The 20,025-nt window shown below is 30.6% G+C and overlaps 1 protein-coding gene across 2 annotated transcripts in view; it reads right to left on the minus strand.

Annotated features, from left to right (window-relative positions):
* LOC119606699 (equilibrative nucleoside transporter 1) overlaps positions 1 to 20,025 on the minus strand; it is a 201,201-nt gene that overhangs the window by 100,684 nt on the left and 80,492 nt on the right. For both annotated transcript variants that reach the window (XR_005231677.1, XM_037960268.1), the window contains exon 5: positions 13,484 to 13,655. Coding sequence is in view for 1 of the 2 variants with exons in the window: in XM_037960268.1 (XP_037816196.1) it covers positions 13,484 to 13,655 (172 nt within the window). In the remaining variant the exon portion in view is untranslated. The remainder of the gene's footprint in view (positions 1 to 13,483; positions 13,656 to 20,025) is intronic.

Below are 20,025 nucleotides of genomic sequence, written 5' to 3' on the forward strand. Positions count from 1 at the left end.
TATTTTCTATAAAATAATCTGTCATATCGGTATACATATCCAGAAGGTAGGCTGACTTCCAAAACGTCAGTTGCTTTGTGTACGAACAAAGTATAGTGTTTCATAACGCCTCAGTACAAATATTGACAATGCATACTGTTTCAAAACGTCATCGACAAGTATTAGAAACGCAGCGATATGGCAATCAGAGCATCAGTTTTAAAGTTGATGCTTGTTGAACTTATTTGCTAAAACTACACAAACAGCTGATTTACTAAAAACAATACTTTGCATCTTCTATATTTTAGAACGTGAAAATAAACAAAGCATCGTTGCAATGTTTTGAAACTTTACATGTGTACTAGATATAAATACCGCAATAAAATTGTATTCAAACTTTGTATTGGTACGTTTTGGAAGTCAGCCGTAATATAAGTCCTTTAAATCTTCCTTGTTTTGAGATGATAGAGTTTCATAACAAATCCATCTTTTTCGCATAGTTGAAAGAACAGGATCAGAAGATAGAAGTAAACTATTAAAAATATCTTCATTCTGTGATTGCCTGGAGCATTTTCTTGAGCTGAATAATTGAACATGCTTAAAATCTCGCTTAAAACCTCGCTTCCTGGGCTTCTTCTGTTAACTCTCCAAGTGGAAGAATATTCGATTCAATTATTATTTTACCATGACACAATACTTAGTGTACTGTTGGTGTTAGTTCCCTCCATGGATACAGAGATACAAGTAATTTAGAAATTTCAGATGTATATTCCCCAAATCGATTTCCATTAATTTTATGTTTACTATTCAGTGCCATTAAAATAGTGTTAACTCTTCGAAGCAACTCCTTGTCGATTCCAGTTATTTTTGAAGTAATTTCAAAATCACGAAAAAACCTTCTCGCCGTATTACCGTCATTGGTACTACCGCAACTTGGAAGTGGTTTGTCGATGTTTAATCCCATCTAAACTTTAAATTCTTCTTGGATTCTGCTTTTTTCCGCAGCTCTCAGTTCTTTCAATTCTTCATTATTTTTTGTTGATTTAGTAAGATTCTATGGCACACTTCTATATTTGAGGTCGTATGCTATGTGTAAAAAGTAATCCAAAAATCGTATTCTGGCATGAAGTGGTGAAATTCCGAAAGACAGGACTTCTTCATTAATACTTCTGCTTTTGTTTATATTTGAGAATTGCGACTTTTTCTCATTACATATTGAGCATCTCCAGAAGGAAGAAGTTTCTGTTATGGCATTGCTGACCTTTCCATCAATCATTGTTAAGCTTAGCTGATATGATACGTTAATAGAGAATTCCTTTATTTTTATGCAAATGGGCTCCAGTGCATTTATTTCATCTTTTAAATATTCCACTAAATCGTTTGTTGTTTTCTTTGACTCCTTTATATATTCAAATCCAATGGGTCTACAAAAATTTTTTGAACCCGGAGTTCTATTGATCCATATATCTTCAAATGAATTTCCGATGCTTGACGATGATGGATTAAGGGAATATGAACGAATTCGTAATGGCACTAATGATGACATAAATACACTTTTGTAGTCTGCTAATGTCCGACTTCCACAAGCTTGTTTGTATTCTGGAAGTGCTGATAAACCGTCACATCCCCACTTACACATTAAGACAACATCACAGTTATGAATTTTCCTTAGTTGGTCTTCTGTAAAGTCTGACACAATTCTTGATGCTGTGTTTTCGAGCAAAGATGATATATCAATACAAGCTTCCACATCATTAACAGCAATAGGTGATGGTAGGATAGTTTGTTTTTTTCCTGGATCGCCTTGTATGATGGTAATATATTGTGTCCTTTTTCATGCAGAGCTTTCCTTAATATTTGGTACTTATTTCGACTGAGACCCAGTTCCAACATAAGCGCTATTGCTTCCTCTTCAGTAAAATTTGATTGTGATGTTGGAGTTGGTATACTTTTCACAATTCGCTTAAGTCGTTTTGGTGATGCATTAGGAAGAATAGTTGCAATATGTACGGCACCCATAGGTTGGTTTTCCTTTTTCAGCATTTCGTTAAATGTATCAGCAATTTCCTCATTTGAGATTGAAAAAAGTTTTTGTGTGACCCTCTTTTTTTTGACCTTGAACATAAGTCTTCGTATGACTTGCAAGGCGCTCCTGTTGATGTGTTGTAAGTTAAGATTTCCGTAGTAGTTTCCATCCAACTACAAAATTTTAATCGAAATTTCTTTTGATTTCCATAAACAGACTTACTTTTTACATCAAAAAGTTTTCAATTTTTGATATGCCTGTTTTGTCTACTTTTCTACTATATGTAGTTTTTATATAATTTGAAATGTCTTCAATTCTTTCTGGCCCTTTTGAAGATACACTCCATAAAACGGAACACAACTCTTCGTACTTTAATGTAATCTTCATTGTAGATTTATTAAATATGGTACTTAAAATCTGAGAAGTTTACTTATATACCAATTCTTGTCATTTCCGATACAGGTATTCCAAAATAAAAAATTACGGCACCCATAGGTTGGTTTTCCTTTTTCAGCATTTCGTTAAATGTATCAGCAATTTCCTCATTTGAGATTGAAAAAAGTTTTTGTGTGACCCTCTTTTTTTTGACCTTGAACATAAGTCTTCGTATGACTTGCAAGGCGCTCCTGTTGATGTGTTGTAAGTTGAGATTTCCGTAGTAGTTTCCATCCAACTATAAAATTTTAATCGAAATTTCTTTTGATTTCCATCCACAGACTTACTTTTTACGTCAAAAAGTTTTCAATTTTTGATATGCCTGTTTTGTCTACTTTTCTACTATATGTAGTTTTTATATAATTTGAAATGTCTTTAATTCTTTCTGGCCCTTTTGAAGATACACTCCATAAAACGGAACACAGCTCTTCGTACTTTAATGTAATCTTCATTGTAGATTTATTAAATATGGTACTTAAAATCTGAGAAGTTTACTTATATACCAATTCTTGTCATTTCCGATACAGGTATTCCAAAATAAAAAATTACGAATTGTCTACCTATTAACATTTAGGACTATATTACTATAACCTGTAATTCAGTCATTGATATTTCTTATTAGTGAATGAATCGAAATTATCATTACCTGTATATTTTTACCTACATGATCATAAACGAAACAGAACGAAATGATCTGTCGAAAAAAATTTTGGTAAAAAATAGTTATAAATTTCTGAAAATTTAAGCATAATAGGAACTTTCAATTATAAGGATAAGCAAACAAATAGAAAATAGGTAAATATAAGATTTAAATATGTTCTGTCATATTTAATACTAAAATATGAAAAATATGAAATTAAAGGATACAGGTTTAAATGAACATATTTTTGAATGTAATTGAGAAATTGGCTTGAAAATTTTTGTAAAATTTTGATATAAATCATAGTTTTAGAAATTAAACAAATATGTAATATATGACAAAATCTTTATTTATGAACAAAACTCAATGAAATTTTCAACGCTTGTTAAATTTGTCATTTCAAATAAGAAAATGCAAAAAAAAATTTAAAAGGTCAAAGGGCATCCCGCAATTCCCAAAAATAGGAATGAAAATCCAAAAAATGGGATTTTTTACTTTTTTGCCCATAGGGTCCACATTTCTTTCAGGGCTGGGAAAATATTATTGGAGTAAATAGAAAACATATTGGGGTTTCCAAAATTGCTTTCAGTTTTCTGATCCCAGCTTTGGGATTTTAGAACATGTCGCCCAAAGTTGAAGTTGTGATAAAAATAGGTCATATTCGGAAGGACGCAGTGGCAGCATTTTCAAAAAATAGGACAAGTTTTTTACGCCAAAGCGTTCTGCATAAAGATACCTTTTAGAAAACTATAAAATTGTTATATGTTCTTAAAGAAAATTTTATTTTATTAATAAAAGAGTTAAGACACATTTTTGGTAAAAAAACGGCAAAAATCTAAGGAGGTGTTGTCGAGTTAAGGTTTTGAATTTGGACCTTATAGGCCAACCAGGGGCCCGGCGGGGGGTCCTCAAATTAGGACACCTCGGCTATGTTAAATTTTTAAAACGATCCTATTTCGTATATAGAATCTCCTCATCGAGCACTATAAAAAATGTCGTCGTAGCAGTAAATTATTTCTTATAGTTTAGGAGATATTCGCATTTGAAAATTAAAATTTTAAAATTTTTACCGTCCTTACTTTAGTTTTTTTGATAATAGCGGGTCCAAATATTCCCGATTTTCTTTTTTATTTTTTTATTCGCTTAACAACAAGTTTATATATCAAGCAGTGAAAGAATTATGTAAAAATCATGACTGAGTCCAAAGTTATAGGCATTTTAATTTAAAAAATAAAAAAAGGCGATTTTTTGTCATTTTTTTGGGAAAAAAGTATATTTTTCTTTTTAAGTTATCTAAAAAGTTTCTAAGAAGATGTATATAGAATTTATACTTTTTGGAAAGCTGACTTTACATAAAATACCATAAATGAAACAAAACCTAAAAATTTTTGATACCGAGGGGACCAGGTCCATCCAAAAAAACCCTATTTTTTATGGAAAATTCAATTTTGAGCAAAAATTCTCAAATCGCATAGTCGATATCAAATTATAGTGACCTGTTTTATATGACCCAATATGTTCTTAATCATTTTGTAACGGGTTTCGATAACCCTGCCCCTGGTATGGATATAATAGGCAAAAAACCAAAAAATCCCATTTTTGGGATTTTTTAAAACTTTTTGAGAATTCCGGGATTTCTAATAAGAAAATTCGAAATTTTTATTTAATTTAGGATTTTGAGTAAAAAAATCTACCTAACTGTAAAATTTCATCAAAAAATATTCATAAATAAAATTTTTATTGCAATTTGAAAAAATTGTATCTTCGCAAAAACTGAATAAAAAACATTTTTTAATTTTTTTTAAAAAAAGTATTCCGCGAATTTTTTAGTTTTTAAAAATTATATACAGTTTTGAAAAATAGACAAAATTACCTTTCCATTGATATATAACATGCCTACCTAATGTTTTTTAAGTGACAAATTAATTAGGGAAAACTAAACATCTTTTAGAAAATTTACCTAGCACTATTATTTTCATACATATATGTAACAAATTTAAGAGTTAACCTTATGGATGAAAATAATAGTGCTATGTAAATTTTCTAAAAGATGTTGAGTTTTCCCTAATTAATTTGTCACTTTTTATAGTGCTCGATGAGGAGATTCTATATACGAAATTTTTTTTAAATCGGAACTCAAATGAAGAAATAGGATCGTTTTAAAAATTTAACATAGCCGAGGTGTCCTAATTTGAGGACCCCCCGCCGGGCCCCTGGTTTGCCTAAATAGGAAAAGTTAATCCACGAAAATAATTTTCAAATGATTTAATATTAGAAAAATGATTATTTATCATAAAAAGTGTAAGTATAGAAAACTAAACTAATATATAATAGTACTTATTTTCAATGTTGCTGGTTAGTTAGAGAGAGTTAGGAGACATGAATGAAGCACAGGTTTCATCATCATCCTCAGACCCTTCAACTACAGCTGGCTCCTGAATATTCGATCTACGCATCTGAAACTTATTTCATCTACTTCCTCTTCACATCTTATAAATCTTGGCTTAGAATTTTCGGTTTTCTTTACAAAGACTATGCCTTTATGTGTATATACTGATTGGAATCCAATTTTGTATAGAGCTTTAGCATGCATAAAAACATTATGAGTCTCCTTACTCAAGAAATCATTTACATAAATTGTCTTCGTTTCATCGTTTTCCTTTAATTTAGGCTTGACCAGTATTAATTTCTCTTTAGCCTTGTTCGAATCAAATTTAACTATCATAGTTTGTTTCCCTTTTTTATTATCTTTATTTGAAACTCTCTTTTTTTAATAAAAAACGCTTCCTCAACATCATTCTCAACCAAATTTGCACCAACATCTTTTGATGTTGGTGCAAATCAACTGCTGTTGCACCATCTCTAACATAAACACCACTTATCAGACAGTTCTTCTTCACTCTTTCCTCATTCAATATTTTAACAGAATGTTTATTTCATACGGGTTTCCCATCGAATTGTTTTGACATAAAAGTCATAGCATCTTGTAACGAAGACAGCTGATCGAGTTTGTTTAGTTGTTTTTTAATCTCATACAATTCTCCTTTTATTGTTCCATTACATTCATTACAAGCATTGCATATGAATTGTTCACTCTCATTTTTTAAAAGATATTCATACTGACGTTTGTCTAAACCTGAACATATAGCATGATATGTTTTGGCGCACATGTCACAAACAATATATTCTTCATTCTCTTTCACCTCCATTCTGCATTGGGTACAGATAAATGTTGGGGTTTTAATACTTCTACGACCTTTACCGATCATACTTCAATTTGTTTATATTCCTTTTGTTTTGTTTTGTTTAATAATGTAAATAACAACAATGTATATAAAACTAATTTAATCACTGTGTTTAAATAAAATATAAAAATGTCTCCCAGATGTTAAACAAATGTGACGTCTCCACTCAAGTGATGCCAACTATTTTATATGGGCAATTTCGTGTCAAGTGACCCAACTTTTAAAATCGATGTCTTCTGATATGGATGAAATGTGCACTAAGATTAGTACTAGTGGATAGTAGGCCAAACACAAATTTTCAGCTCTATCGGTCAAGAAATGCCGGACTTTGAGGGGGTCACCTATTATTCCAAGCAAAAATTGTCCAAAGGAGTTCAGATAGATATTTTTTCATTGTTTACACATTTTTTTTTTTATAGTTTTGAAAAAAGTTTTTTTTATTTTTTTTTTCAAAAACTCCCTTTTTTCCTTTAACCTCTTTATAGTTCCATAATGGGATGCGATTGGGATATTTATCAAAAAAAATAATTTTTCAATATTTGTTACTTCATTTTCTCCCATTTTTTCAAAATAGACTTTTTTTTTTTTTTTGTTCGAAAGAATGCTTAGACCATTTTCTTTAATTGCTTTGTAATTATTTATACCCTAATTCTGTTAGACGATTTTGGACGAATTTTCTTCTCTACATAGCTATGCATGGTGGGGTATTTATTTTATATTTCTGTTAGAGCACTTTTAGCTGAGGCGATATGTCGCAGGGTTTTTTCTCAATTATCTTTTAAATGCCTTTCGTAAAATAATGAACGTTAAGAATTAGACTCAAAAGGCGTGCGATATTTTTTTGTTAGTGTTGCCTTATTTCTGACTCTTAAATGTTGTTTATACTATTTTATTAAACAATAAATATGATTATTTTAAAAGTATTTGTTAATTACATATTGTAATAAATATGTTTAATAAATATATCGCACACGATCTTCACTCTTTGAGTGCAGAATAAAAACAAGTAAGAAATTGTAGTCGGGCGAGGCCGACCATATAATACCCTACACCTGTGACAAAAATATGTAATTTAGTTTTCATAATAAAGCATTTAAGTTGAATTGTACCTTGTCTCAGATATACTTAAGCCATTTATTGTTGAATAAATTTGTGGACATTTAAGTCGAATTTTGAAGGGGGCTTTGAATAGGGGCTATGATCAAATGAGACCCTATAATTAAAAAATTCATGAGGGTCATCAAGAATAGTATAGAACTTGGATTTGCAGCTTTTTGTCGAGATACGAGTATATTAAACATAATTATGAACTTAAAAGCCCTATTAGTCCGGTTCAGTTGTATGAGGGCTAGGTGAAATAATGGACCGAAGTTAACCATTTTCAATAGACTTCGTCCCTGGGACAATAGAAGATCATGTACCAAATTTCATTGAATTATCTTCAAAATTGCAACCTTTACAATCTAAATCGACTCAGAAAATGATTCTAAGGCGATAATAAAGCAACTGACAAAAATACGAACGCGTAACTAAAGAGATACCAAAAAACCTTCAAATTACGATTCATGCGTCTTTTGCTACTTCCCATTCTTCTTTACCCCTTTTGCCTACAAACTAGTGTCGCATGGCTCGTGTCGCACGTTGGTGTCCCTTCAGCTGAAAGTGTTCTTAGTCAATAATGGTTGTTGTCTGTAATAATAACAAAGGCAAGGATTTATGCACTATAAAAATTTGTATTGAAATGTTTTCTTTCTTGGGTTCGTTTCAACAACCAACACTCTTCGCGTCCAAAGGAAACAATTACGCTATAAAACAAATCCGTTAGAACTGTCGGATGGTTAGTAAGTATTAAATACACTAAATATAAATACAGTTATCTTTAGGTTTCAAAGATATTTTAGGTTAAACAAGTAAGTATTCCAAAATGTACTGCTATTGGTAAAATGGCAAAAACCTACTGAGTAACAGCAATTCACCAAACACTTAAAGTGGCTACATTTTTAAAATTTTTAGCCACTGGAAGTTACCAAAACAAGTTGGAAACGATTTGCTTGGATGGTTTTCATAGACAAGTTCATATGTGCCCAAAGCAAATTAAACTCAACGTTTCCCAAGAAGAGGAACGAAGTACAAAATGCAGGAATTTCCCGGGATTTAGGGTTTGTTGAAAGCACACAAGTACGGATAAAGTGCCCCAAGTAAATCCAAAATTTTATTACAATAGCAAGAGATACCACAGCATAAACGCTATGGTAGTAAGTATGGCGGTTTTTAATCAAAAAATACTTTTAATATTTTTCAATTACAGATTTGTCAAGATGATCTATTAAGTCGTTTTGAAGATGCTAGACATCCTGGCAGTAATCACGACTCTTTTATTTGGAGGAGTAGTCAAGCTGGAGGTAAAATAAAGTTTTGACTGTTAGATGTGTATATTAATGACGTATTGTTATTCTACACTGTTATATATTTCCATTGTTATCATATTTAATGAATCCGCTAAGGAACTGTAACACGGAACAGGAGGGAAAATATAACAAAAACCACACCCTGTATGACGAAAATGTCCAACTCTGACCTCTAAGTCAGGCAGTTCTTGACCGATAGAGCTGAACATTTGAATTCTATAACTTTTTTATTTCTTTAAATAAATAGCTGAAATTTTCCACACATATTCCTTATAAGTAAGGTTTGTTTGAAGATTTCGCTTAGCCCCCATACAAGTGACGCCCAAGAAAACTCCTTAAATACTCACAAGTCAGTTTTATGTATGTATGTACATATATTTTATTGGTATAATAAATTCATATTTCACAATAATTTAATATTTTATATAAGAGTTCAGTTAAAAAAAATTATTTATCTACTTAAACATAAATAAACAAAGTAATTATATATTTCCATTAATATTATTTATTTTTAGGCAAAAACCCAGTCAGGGGATAAAAGTATACCTTTTAGGGGCAAAGACATTTTATATGATCATACGAAGAGTTTGAACATTTAATATAAAATTTTTCTGTGTTATAACGTGTGTGAAGTTATAACGTGTGTGAAGAAGTGATGTTGAGTAATGGTTCGGCAAATTGCACATCATCTTTAATATTTTATTTGGCAAATTTGAAGACGTTTTAGGTGGCAATTTGATGCATTGTTCCAAACAGGAGCTCCGTAATATAGTATAGCTTGAAAAATTACTTTAAATATTATAAGTTTAATTTCAATATTTAATTTAGATTTTCTGTTAATGAATGGATATAGCACTCTAATAGTTATATTGATTTTGTTAATAATGTATGATGTGTGTTCGTTTTAACTCAAGAATAAAATTTTTTGTTCAGTATTTGGCAGTTCTTGACCGGCGTCATTAAATAACTCCCCACGAAATAATAGCCAAAACAAAAATGATATAAGTCCTCGAATTTGGGGACTTATTTCATTATGAAAACATTCCCAAATTTAAAAATGAAAAAAGCCCCAATGAAATGAAATAACTTCCTAAATGAAAATAAAATAACTCCCCATTTTTGGGGATTTATTTCATATGAAACAAATTTTAAAATGAAATAAGTTCCCATTTAAACATAACAAATTGTGGAACAAGTCGGTTTTAGTGACATTTCTTTCATACTTTCGAGTGGGGCTTCAAAGTTTAATACATTTCAGTTTAATCGCTTAATAAAGATTCCCTTAATTTTTGAGATTAACCGTATATATATACAGTTAATCTCAAAAATAAGTATACAGAAATACTGACAATTGGTTTTATTTAAAAAGTATATTATTTTTTCAAAAATCAAAAAAGTAACACATTTATTTATTAAAAACAATTATGATAATTTTTATTCACTACTTTTTTTCTTCATATTTTGGTTCTTTGAGTTCTCATTTAAGATGAAGTTAAGAAGGTGCAAAATTTACGTCACAAAAATAAGTATATAGATAATTTTAATATGTATTTGGCTTAATGATATTAACAAAATTCATAAAAATTTTACCGTTTGAATGTAATTATTTTATAATAAAACTAGCTATACCCAGTGTGCTTCGCTACCCTCATCGTAATGGAATAAAATAAATATTATTGTAAATGTATATATATCTGCAATATCAAAAAGTCCCCTATTTAAATTTATGTTTATATATTCAATATTTTAGAAAACTCAAAAAGTACCAATGAAGTACGAAAAAGTAACAAAAGACCTCTTTTATTTATTTTATGTTCCTAAGTTCAATATTATAGAAAACTAAAAAAGTACCAGTTGAAGAACGAAAAATTACCAAAGGGTCCCCTTTTATAGATCCTCATTAATTCCGTGCTCCACATGGTTAATTTCATGTTATAAAAAACACAAAAAGTACCTTTTGAAGAACGAAAAATTACCAAAAAGTCTTCTTTTATATGTTCTCACTTACTCCGGGCTCTACGTACTTAATTTCATGTTTCTAGGTTCAATATTATAGAAAATTCAAAAAGTACCTTTTGAAGAACGAAAAAGTGCCGAAAAGTCCCCTTTTATAGGTTATCACTTAATCTTGGCTGTACTTGCTTAATTTCATGTTTCTAGGTTAAATATTATAGAAAATTCAAAAAGTACCTTTTGAAGAAAGAAAAAGTACCAAAAAGTCCCCTTTTATAGATTCTCATTTACTCCGGGCTCTACATGCTTAATTTCATGTTTCTAGGTTAAATTTTATAGAAAACTCAAAAAGTACCAGTCGAAGGACGAAAAAGTACCAAAAAGTCCCCTTTTATAGATTCTCATTTACTCCGGTCTCTGCATGTTTAATTTCATGTTTCTAGGTTCAATATTATAGAAAATTCAAAAAGTACCTTTTGAAGAACGAAAAAGTACCATTTTATAGATTCTCATTTACTCCGAGCTCTACATGCTTAATTTCATGTTTCTAGGTTTAATTTTAAAGAAAACTCAAAAAAGTACCTGTGTAGAACGAAAAAGTAGCGAAAGTCCCTTTATTATTAATTTCATGTTTCTATTTCAATATCATAGAAAACTCAAAAAGGACCAGTTAGAGAATGAAAAGTACCAAAAAATATCACTTGATACCGGGGTTCCAAATAACACCCCATTAGGATATTTAGCGTTTCTAAATTTAAAAATTTTATCTAAATTGGATCATTGTGGTTGAATAAAATCAAATTTCCCGTTTTTACCCCTTTTGGTACTTTTTTCCTCCCCATTAACGAAATAAAAATTCTATTCCAAAAAGTTGCAACATCGTAGTGGGAGCCCGTTATTATGTAAAGTACCAAAAATAGGTACAATTTTAACCCCTTAAACGTCCGAATATCCAAAAAGTACTAAATTCATATTTTTATTTTTTCGTAAAGTTATGAAGGAGTCAAAAATATTTTTTGAATGTGCACTGGTTTAAAAGATAATTTTTTAGATATGTATCCCATTCGCATCCCATTATGGGACTAGAAAGCCCTTAAAGCAAATTGTATATGCTTTGTTTTCAGGAAAAAAGGGCCAATTTGAAAAAATAAAAAAATTATTTTTTGTAATATATATATATATATATATATATATATATATATATATATATATATATATATATATATATATTTTAATTTTTTACAAAAAATAATTTTTTTATTTTTTATTTTTTCAAATTGGCCCTTTTTTCCTGAAAACATATATAGAAAAAGCTATCTGAACTCGTTTGAACAATTTTTGAATAAAACCCTGTATGACCGAAAGGTCCAGCTTTGACCCCCTCTAAGTCCGGCAGTTCTTGATAGAGCTGAAATTTGTGTGTGACCTACTATCCAATAGAACTAACCTTGGTGCAAATTTCGTCAAAGTCGATTTTTTGAGTTGGGTCACTTCACATGAAATTGCCAATATACCAAACATATTAATGTCGAATTTTACTCCGATAGCTTCATTATTTAATGAAATATAGACCAACTCAGAAAAAATTTCGTAAAGTGATTGCACGTATGCGCGTGTAAGTGATTTTCAAAGGTGGACCTTATATGGGAGTCCGGCAGTTCTTGATCGATAGAGCTGAAAATTGTGTATCCAATAGAACTAACCTTGGTGCAAATTTCGTCAAAATCGATTTTTTGAGTTGGGTCACTTCACATGAAATTGCCAATATACCAAACATATTAATGTCGAATTTTACCCCGATAGCTTTATTATTTAATGAAATATAGACCAACTCAGAAAAAATTTCGTAAAGTGATTGCACGTATGCGCGTGTAAGTGATTTTCAAAGGTGGACCTTATATGGGAGGCCTGAAAAAAATATAGAGTGATTAATATCTACACAAAACATATTCTAGCCGAATGTCATCCCGATAGCTTTATTTATCAATAAAATATGCGCGTTTGAGTGATTTTCGAAAGTGGACCTTATATGGGAGCTTTGATCAATTGATATCAATCTACGTTGGTAGTATGATTTCTTTCATATTATGTCAATTGATATCAATCTACGTTGGTAGTATGATTTCTTTCATATTATATTTATATGTATGTGCAAAATTTTAAGTTGATACCTATATATTTGAGAAAGTTATTAACGATAAATCCATTTCCGGAAATATGTACATTTGAATGGAGTATATGGGAAATTTTGGATCGATTGTTATGATTTTGAACATAATTAATCTCTGGTTTAAAAAATAACGTATGACAAAATTCATAGAATTATCTCTTATAGTTTCTGAGAAAACTACTTAAGAATTACGAAAACATTTTTCTGAAATTTTTACTCATAACTTTTAACGTTGAGAATCGCTCTTGCTGATTTTCAATACCAAACTGCTTAGGTCAACAGTGAATATTTTTGGTGAATTTGTTTTAATCCTTTTCCTTAATTTTAACGTGAACGTGTTTTATGCCGACAGACAGACGGACGGACATAGCTAAATCGACTCAGAGTCTGAGAAAACTACTTAAGAATTACAAAAAAAACGTAATTTTTTTCGAGGAAGTCTGAAATTTTTACTCATAACTTTTAACATTGTGAGCCGATTTTGCTAATTGTCTATACCCAACTGCTTAGGACAACAATAAATATTGTTAGTGGGCGTGTTTTAGGCAGACAGACATGCGGACTTAAATACTTGCTTTTTATTAAAAAAATATACTTTATTTCAAAAATGTCGGAACCTTGACTTACCAGAATGAACAGCAGGAAATACAGCTAATGTCACAAAAAAAGTAAAAAATATATTAAAAAGTTGTGGGAACGCCTCTTTAAAAATTTTGAAATAAGGCACTCTGGTTACATCCGAATTGCACAATGGTTTTTCTTCTTTAAGTCTTCTTAATTCGTGATATCTATAAAATCTCTGAAAAGTAAAAAATAGAACAAATAATTCTAAATCAAGAGTAATTTCTAAAACAATATGTGATTTTGAAATCAAGTTTTATTAAAAGTTCTGTTATTTTAGTTAGAAAATAATTGTGGAAATAAAGACTGAAGTTTTATTTGTTAGACAAATGCTCAATAAAATAAAAATTTAGTATTTTATAATTGAAATTATTATTTCGAAATAAATCTCATTGATATAACGCCCAATTAGGAAAATGAAATAAGTGCCAATAAAATTAAAAAAACAAGTAAGTGTTATATTCGGCTGTGCCGAATCTCATATACCCACCATCAAACCGTATGCCATAAAAGAAATGCTTCCCTTTCAACATCAGGGTAATATTACTCATCAAATTAACTGAAGAGGACTTTATATATTTTTTTTTTCATTTTATTTATTCTTTATTGAATCTTTCTTATGTAGAAATTTACAATAAGTATTAAAATCTTAACCTAAATTATAACTAACGTTGTTATTGCCGATGCAATTTCAACCAAAGTTCTCGATAATTTGATTATCTGACAAAATCCAATGTTTAGTAGTAATTTTATCTATACCAGGTGATTTTCCTGCTTTTAGACCTTTGATTGCCGTCTTCACGGTAGAGAACCGGAATTTTATTGGGCGTGGAACCACATTATAATGTTAGCACTAATAGAAGAATCTGTATCATTTTCAGTAAACACATTCTCCAAGTGATTGGCGAATGCTTCAAGTTTTTCTGACGTATTTCTTGCCCATTGACCATTCTGGAGGCGTATGGGTGACTCATATGCAATAGGGCATTGCATATGTTTAACAGCTTTCCAGAGACTATATTCTGTTTTCTTAGTAGGATCTAAGATTTTGAGATAATTTCTCAGATTAGATTCCTTATTATTTTTTAAGGCGATGTGAAGTCTTCTTTGCCACTGATTTAGTTTTACCTTTATGTTTGGAGATCGCGATTGTTGCCATTGACGTCTGAGTGTTCTCTTTTCTTTAATTAGAGACTCAATGTTCCTAGGACATTTCGAATTTTTGTAGTATCCCAAGGTGACTGGGGGTGTAGAAACTTTGACAGCATCTTGTAAGATATCCGTAAATATATCGACAGCGGATTGTATTTCATGGTCATTTTTCAATGAAATGTTTTGTAGCAAGTGTGAGCTGACATACATTTTATACTTTAACCAGTTCGTCTTCTTGTTAGGGAAACAAGAACAATAGTTTTCCAATTTATTTGGGGTTTCTAATAACGTTAAAACTGTAGGCATCTAGTCTGTTATGCGATATTGCTTCTAGCAATTGTCTGCCTTTGGGAGTAATGAGGCGAGAGCCCCAAAATGTATGTTTTGCATTATAATCACCAGCTGCTATGAATCTTGGTCCAAGAGTTTTAAAGTAATCGAAAACTGCTCTCGATTAATATTATACATAGGAGGAAAATATATTGAAGATATTGTAACTCTGCTATCAGGTATATTTATAGAGGTGGCCTGGATATGGTCCTTTTTGTATTCTGGCATTGGAAAATGTCTAATTTTTTCTCACTAAAATGGCTGTTCCACCGTAAGTATCGTACCGTAAGTGTTAATTCTGAAACAATTCTTTAGGGTAAAGTGTGTTTCAGAGACGAGTAGTACGTCAAGTTCCTGAAGTAGCAGGAATTGTTCTACTTCATTCTTGTGTTGGCTAAGGCCATTAGCATTCCAAAAACAAATTCTTAGGGAATTCATTTCTTATTTAGCAGGATCTGCATGAGCATGCTTTGATTCTGCATTAATTGTTGAAACATATTTTGCATATTTGCCATGAAACTGTTCATGGTTTGAATAAGATTCTCAATAGAGCTTTGAGAATTTGTTTTGGGTGCGGGTAAACCGTCTTTTAATGCATGTGCATATGAAAATAACGTGGTATTATTTTCATTATTCGTTTGCAAATTTTCATTATTTTTATTTGTAAGACTTCCATATTGGGCACTAGAAGTTTGTTTTGCATTCATTTGGGTAACGGAACCCTCTTTTGTCGTATGGGCATACGATTTATTCTGATTGCTTTTATTTGTGATACTTTTATATTGAGCACTAGAAGTATTAGGAAGGATTGGGAAGTTAGAAGCTTTATATTGAGCATATAAAGTTCTTCTGGCCTTATTTGAATGTTGCATGTGTATATATACTGGTCATCCGCGATAGTTAGCAGTGTGATTTTGACCACAGTTACAGCATTTTCTTTTATTGTTATCTGTTTTTGCGTGGGGACAATCTTGGCTTTTATGGATGTCTCCGCATCTCACACAAACAGATTGTAATTTGCAGAAAGTTCTGATGTGACCGAACTCTTGGCAATTTAGGCATTGAGGAGGACCTCTGCTCTTAATGGGTTCCTCTACAGTTATTTTACGATTAAGAAGATATCTTAAACTATATATGGGATGAGTATCACCCTTTTTCTTCAATTGTGAAGAGTTAAAAGAAATTTCAACCTATACATTGCTTGAGGAATTTTGTCCTTGTTAAATATATTGTGAATGGACTTCACTTCACAACCTTCAGTCTCTAGCGCCTTTTTAATGTCATCAGTTGGTACAGAGCTGTCTACACCTTTGATAACTACTGCCAAACCCTTTGCACTTTTTAGTTGATATGTGTAATAATTTCTTTTCTCAGAATCAAAACTATCAACTATTGTTCTAAAAGACTTTTCTGAATAAGTCTGTATTTTTGTTTCCTGAATGTTTCATTTGCGTAGAGAGACTACGTGGAAATTTTCTTTTACTTATTAACCAATAGATTTGTGGTAGGTTCGCGCAAATAGAGGGGAGGTGGCTTGTGGTCTTTTAGAGGCATGGATGGTACTTTTTCACTTTCTTGGTTGTCAATGAGTGCAAAACGATTTTGACTTACCGAATTTGTTTTCGCCTGTTTTGGATTTGGTTCCAATTTTGAAGTCCTAGGGCTGGACTTACGTTTTGTATAAGTGACATAACGGTCCATTCCTGTTAGGATCTTTTCCGTTTTATGCAAGCTCAATGTATTTGGATTGTTTTTTGGTATGGCACCAGTATTCTTTGACATTGGGCTTGAGTGACCATCCTTATCATTTATGGTTTTTATAGTGTTAATATTGTTATTGGTACTATTTGTTTGTTCACATTAGCATTACTATTTTCATCATCCATTGCATCAGTTGTTAGTTTTTCTATTTTTTCTTTTGCGTTGTCTTCCACACAATTTTCTTGTTTTGGCGCACTTGATAGAGGAGATCTCTCGTTTGTTGTTGTTTTTGAATCTGTTGTTTGGTTATTTATTTCTTCTTTTGCGCTATTATCTACACAATTGTTTTGTTTTGGCGCACTTGAGAGAGATTTCTCGTTTGTTGTTTTTCTTACACTTAAATAGTTTTTATGATTTTTTGGATCATAATTATAGTTGTTGTTGTATGGAGAGCTCATAACAAAGTATGCATTTTTTCCATTGCTACTGAGCCTCCCTTCACTTGTTGGATAGTTAGAGAAACTCATGCACAATAACACAAACACTACACATTATTTAAGGTTTTGTTGTTATTATTTTTTTTATGCTTTTTGTTTTGCTACAATTTGTTATTGTTAATAATTGCATTAACAAAAACGACAATTTATTAGATTTAAGTGTATTTTTAATATTAAAAATATATATAAGTATGTATTTAATTAGCGTCCATTCGCTGTTACTTATCTTTTTTATATTTTAATTAAGAATTTATGTTCACAATGTTATTTTCTCGTGAGAGCGATTTAAAAAACGTCTATCCACTATGAGATCAAATACAAACAAAATGCATTCCATCCATCAATTCATAAAATACAAGTGTTTGGAACTTGAAATCTAACGTAATATTTCCATAATTTTATAAAAATCACATCTAGCTGTATTATAAAGAGAGCGTTTCCAATTAGCTGACCATGGGTATTTATTTGTTGGTGGGTTCGTCTTTTTAAAGTCTATAGACGGCTAAACTGCTGGACCGATTTTCTTTTTATTTCGAAATTTTATATGGGCAAGGTGCCACGCCCACGCCCACATCCAATATAAGAATATCTCAGAATATTGCAATATCTCAGAAACTGCAATACCAAGTGTCTTCAAATTTTGTAAGGACAATTTGATGTCCATAAGAACAAATTGGGTAAAATGGAAAAATTTCCATATGGAAAAATCTTATACTAATTTAAGAAAATCTTAAATTAGAATATCTAAGAAAATATAAATGTTAGAGTCCTCAAATTTTTCGTACTTACTTTAGTATCAACATGAATATTTAGGACAAAAAATGGGCGGACTAGAAATAGGGCGAGGACTTCCCATATGAATTAAAAAAAAAAATAATTTTTCTGGGAAGCAATTATAGACTAGACTAGACTATAAACTAGAGGGGCATTTTAAAAATTTTCGAGCAGGTTTTGTACTTTACCCTCTCCGATTTCGATGATATTCGGTACACACATTCTTCGTGTAAATACGGAATTTGAAATTCTCCAAAATTTCTATATCTTATATATTGTTGAGTATACAATAAGCAATCTTATGTGAAGGAATAAACAAAATGGAAGGTAAATTTTTTGAGATATCCTTGACTAAAATACTTTGTTTGATGTCATCATCCTCACGTTAAATATGTAATATTTTAAATAAAATATTGGGGACTAAACGATTAAAATCGAATAAATAATGAAGAAAATATACGTGAAATTGAATACTTGTTAAAAAAAATTCAAAACCCTACTTTTTTGTTGGAAAATTTTTGAAATTACCCTATATATAGTATGTTGTTGTCAACCAATTAATAACAAAATAAACAACAAAAATAATAATTATCTTTAATTTACGCAATTGCTTAAATTTCTATTAAATGTCACAACTACTTTGTCTCAGATATCTATTTTATAAAAAATAAAATAAAACCAGTAATTTTAGCGACTATTTACATTTTTGTATGAGGTGATAACACTCTTTTTCAGAAAATAAACAAAGAACAGCTGTTATTTACCGCTGTTTGATCTTACATTTGGTTTGCAAGATCAAATAATTATTTTGCCAAAATGATGTAAATTATTTGACTTTTGGTGTTCACATTGATGAAACAATGAAAAAATATTTATTTGCCAGCAAATCAATTTGTTTTATGAAAATCATCCGCATTGCCGTTTGTTAACATGAAATATTTTATGTTCAGATTCGACAAACAACGTTTTTTCAATCGTGTTATATATTAATATTATACACTTTTATTATATAAATTTAATTTTAAACCTAATAAAAATAGTTAAAATTAAATTGTAAATTGGCTTTTTCTTGCATTAAATTATACGATATGCTGTGCTGTACAACATGTGTATGTTTGAATCAAATTATTTTTGCACTGTTTGATAAAACAATACCATTTGTTCAAGTCTGAAAATGAAATAAATATTGCGTTTGTTTTACGCAACTTCAAAAATATTTTATTACAAATATTTGGACCATATATTTTTCAGGTGTGAACGTAGCTTAAGGAAACTGAAATGGAAATAATTTTTAATAAGAAACGACTTTTTATCGATTTGCATGATATTGAGACTACTAATGTTATTAATATAGTCCAAAGGAAAAATCGCAATATTTTCTGAGCTCAATGATCACCAATTCAATAAATTACAACAAATTTTAGTAGAGTCATATTCTGGTATTGAGGGAGTATCTTTTGTTAAATGTAGCTATTTTGCTAAGGACATTGAAGACGAAGATGAACTAAGGAAACAAATATCACTTTTTCATAAAAATTAAGTGGATCATGCAGGAATTATATCGACTTATGAGGGGATAAAACATAAAATATATAACCCACAACTAAAAACAAAGATACATGAGATAAGTAATAATTGTGAAATATGCTCCGGAGGGAAGTATGATCGCAATCCGACCAAGCCTAGGTTTCACGTCACAGAAACGCCAACTTCAGTTAATGAAATCGTTCATATTGATACGTATGTGAATAGTAAGCACTCAAAATATACCGTAAGTTTTTATTTGCCAGATAGAAACAACCAAACAATTATATGCAAAATAAACGAATTTTTGGCAATAAAAGGCCCAGTCAAAAAGTTTGTTTTTGACAATGAAGTTAATTCAAAAAACGTAAAGGATTTCTTGACACAAGAGAGAATCGAATTTCATGCCACGAAACCCAATAGTCATACCGGAAATTCTGATATAGAACGTCTTAATAATACTTTGACTGAAAAAATTAGAACACTTAACCTAGAAGAAAAATTGCCAACCATAACACAAATGATAAAAGCTGGACATTCAAGTAATTTTCGGAAGGGGACTTTGTATGA

Source organism: Lucilia sericata, unplaced genomic scaffold, assembly GCF_015586225.1.
Source record: "Lucilia sericata isolate MDLA Ls3-8-SP2 unplaced genomic scaffold, ASM1558622v1 Contig000613F_arrow, whole genome shotgun sequence".
Classification (NCBI taxonomy): domain Eukaryota; kingdom Metazoa; phylum Arthropoda; class Insecta; order Diptera; family Calliphoridae; genus Lucilia; species Lucilia sericata.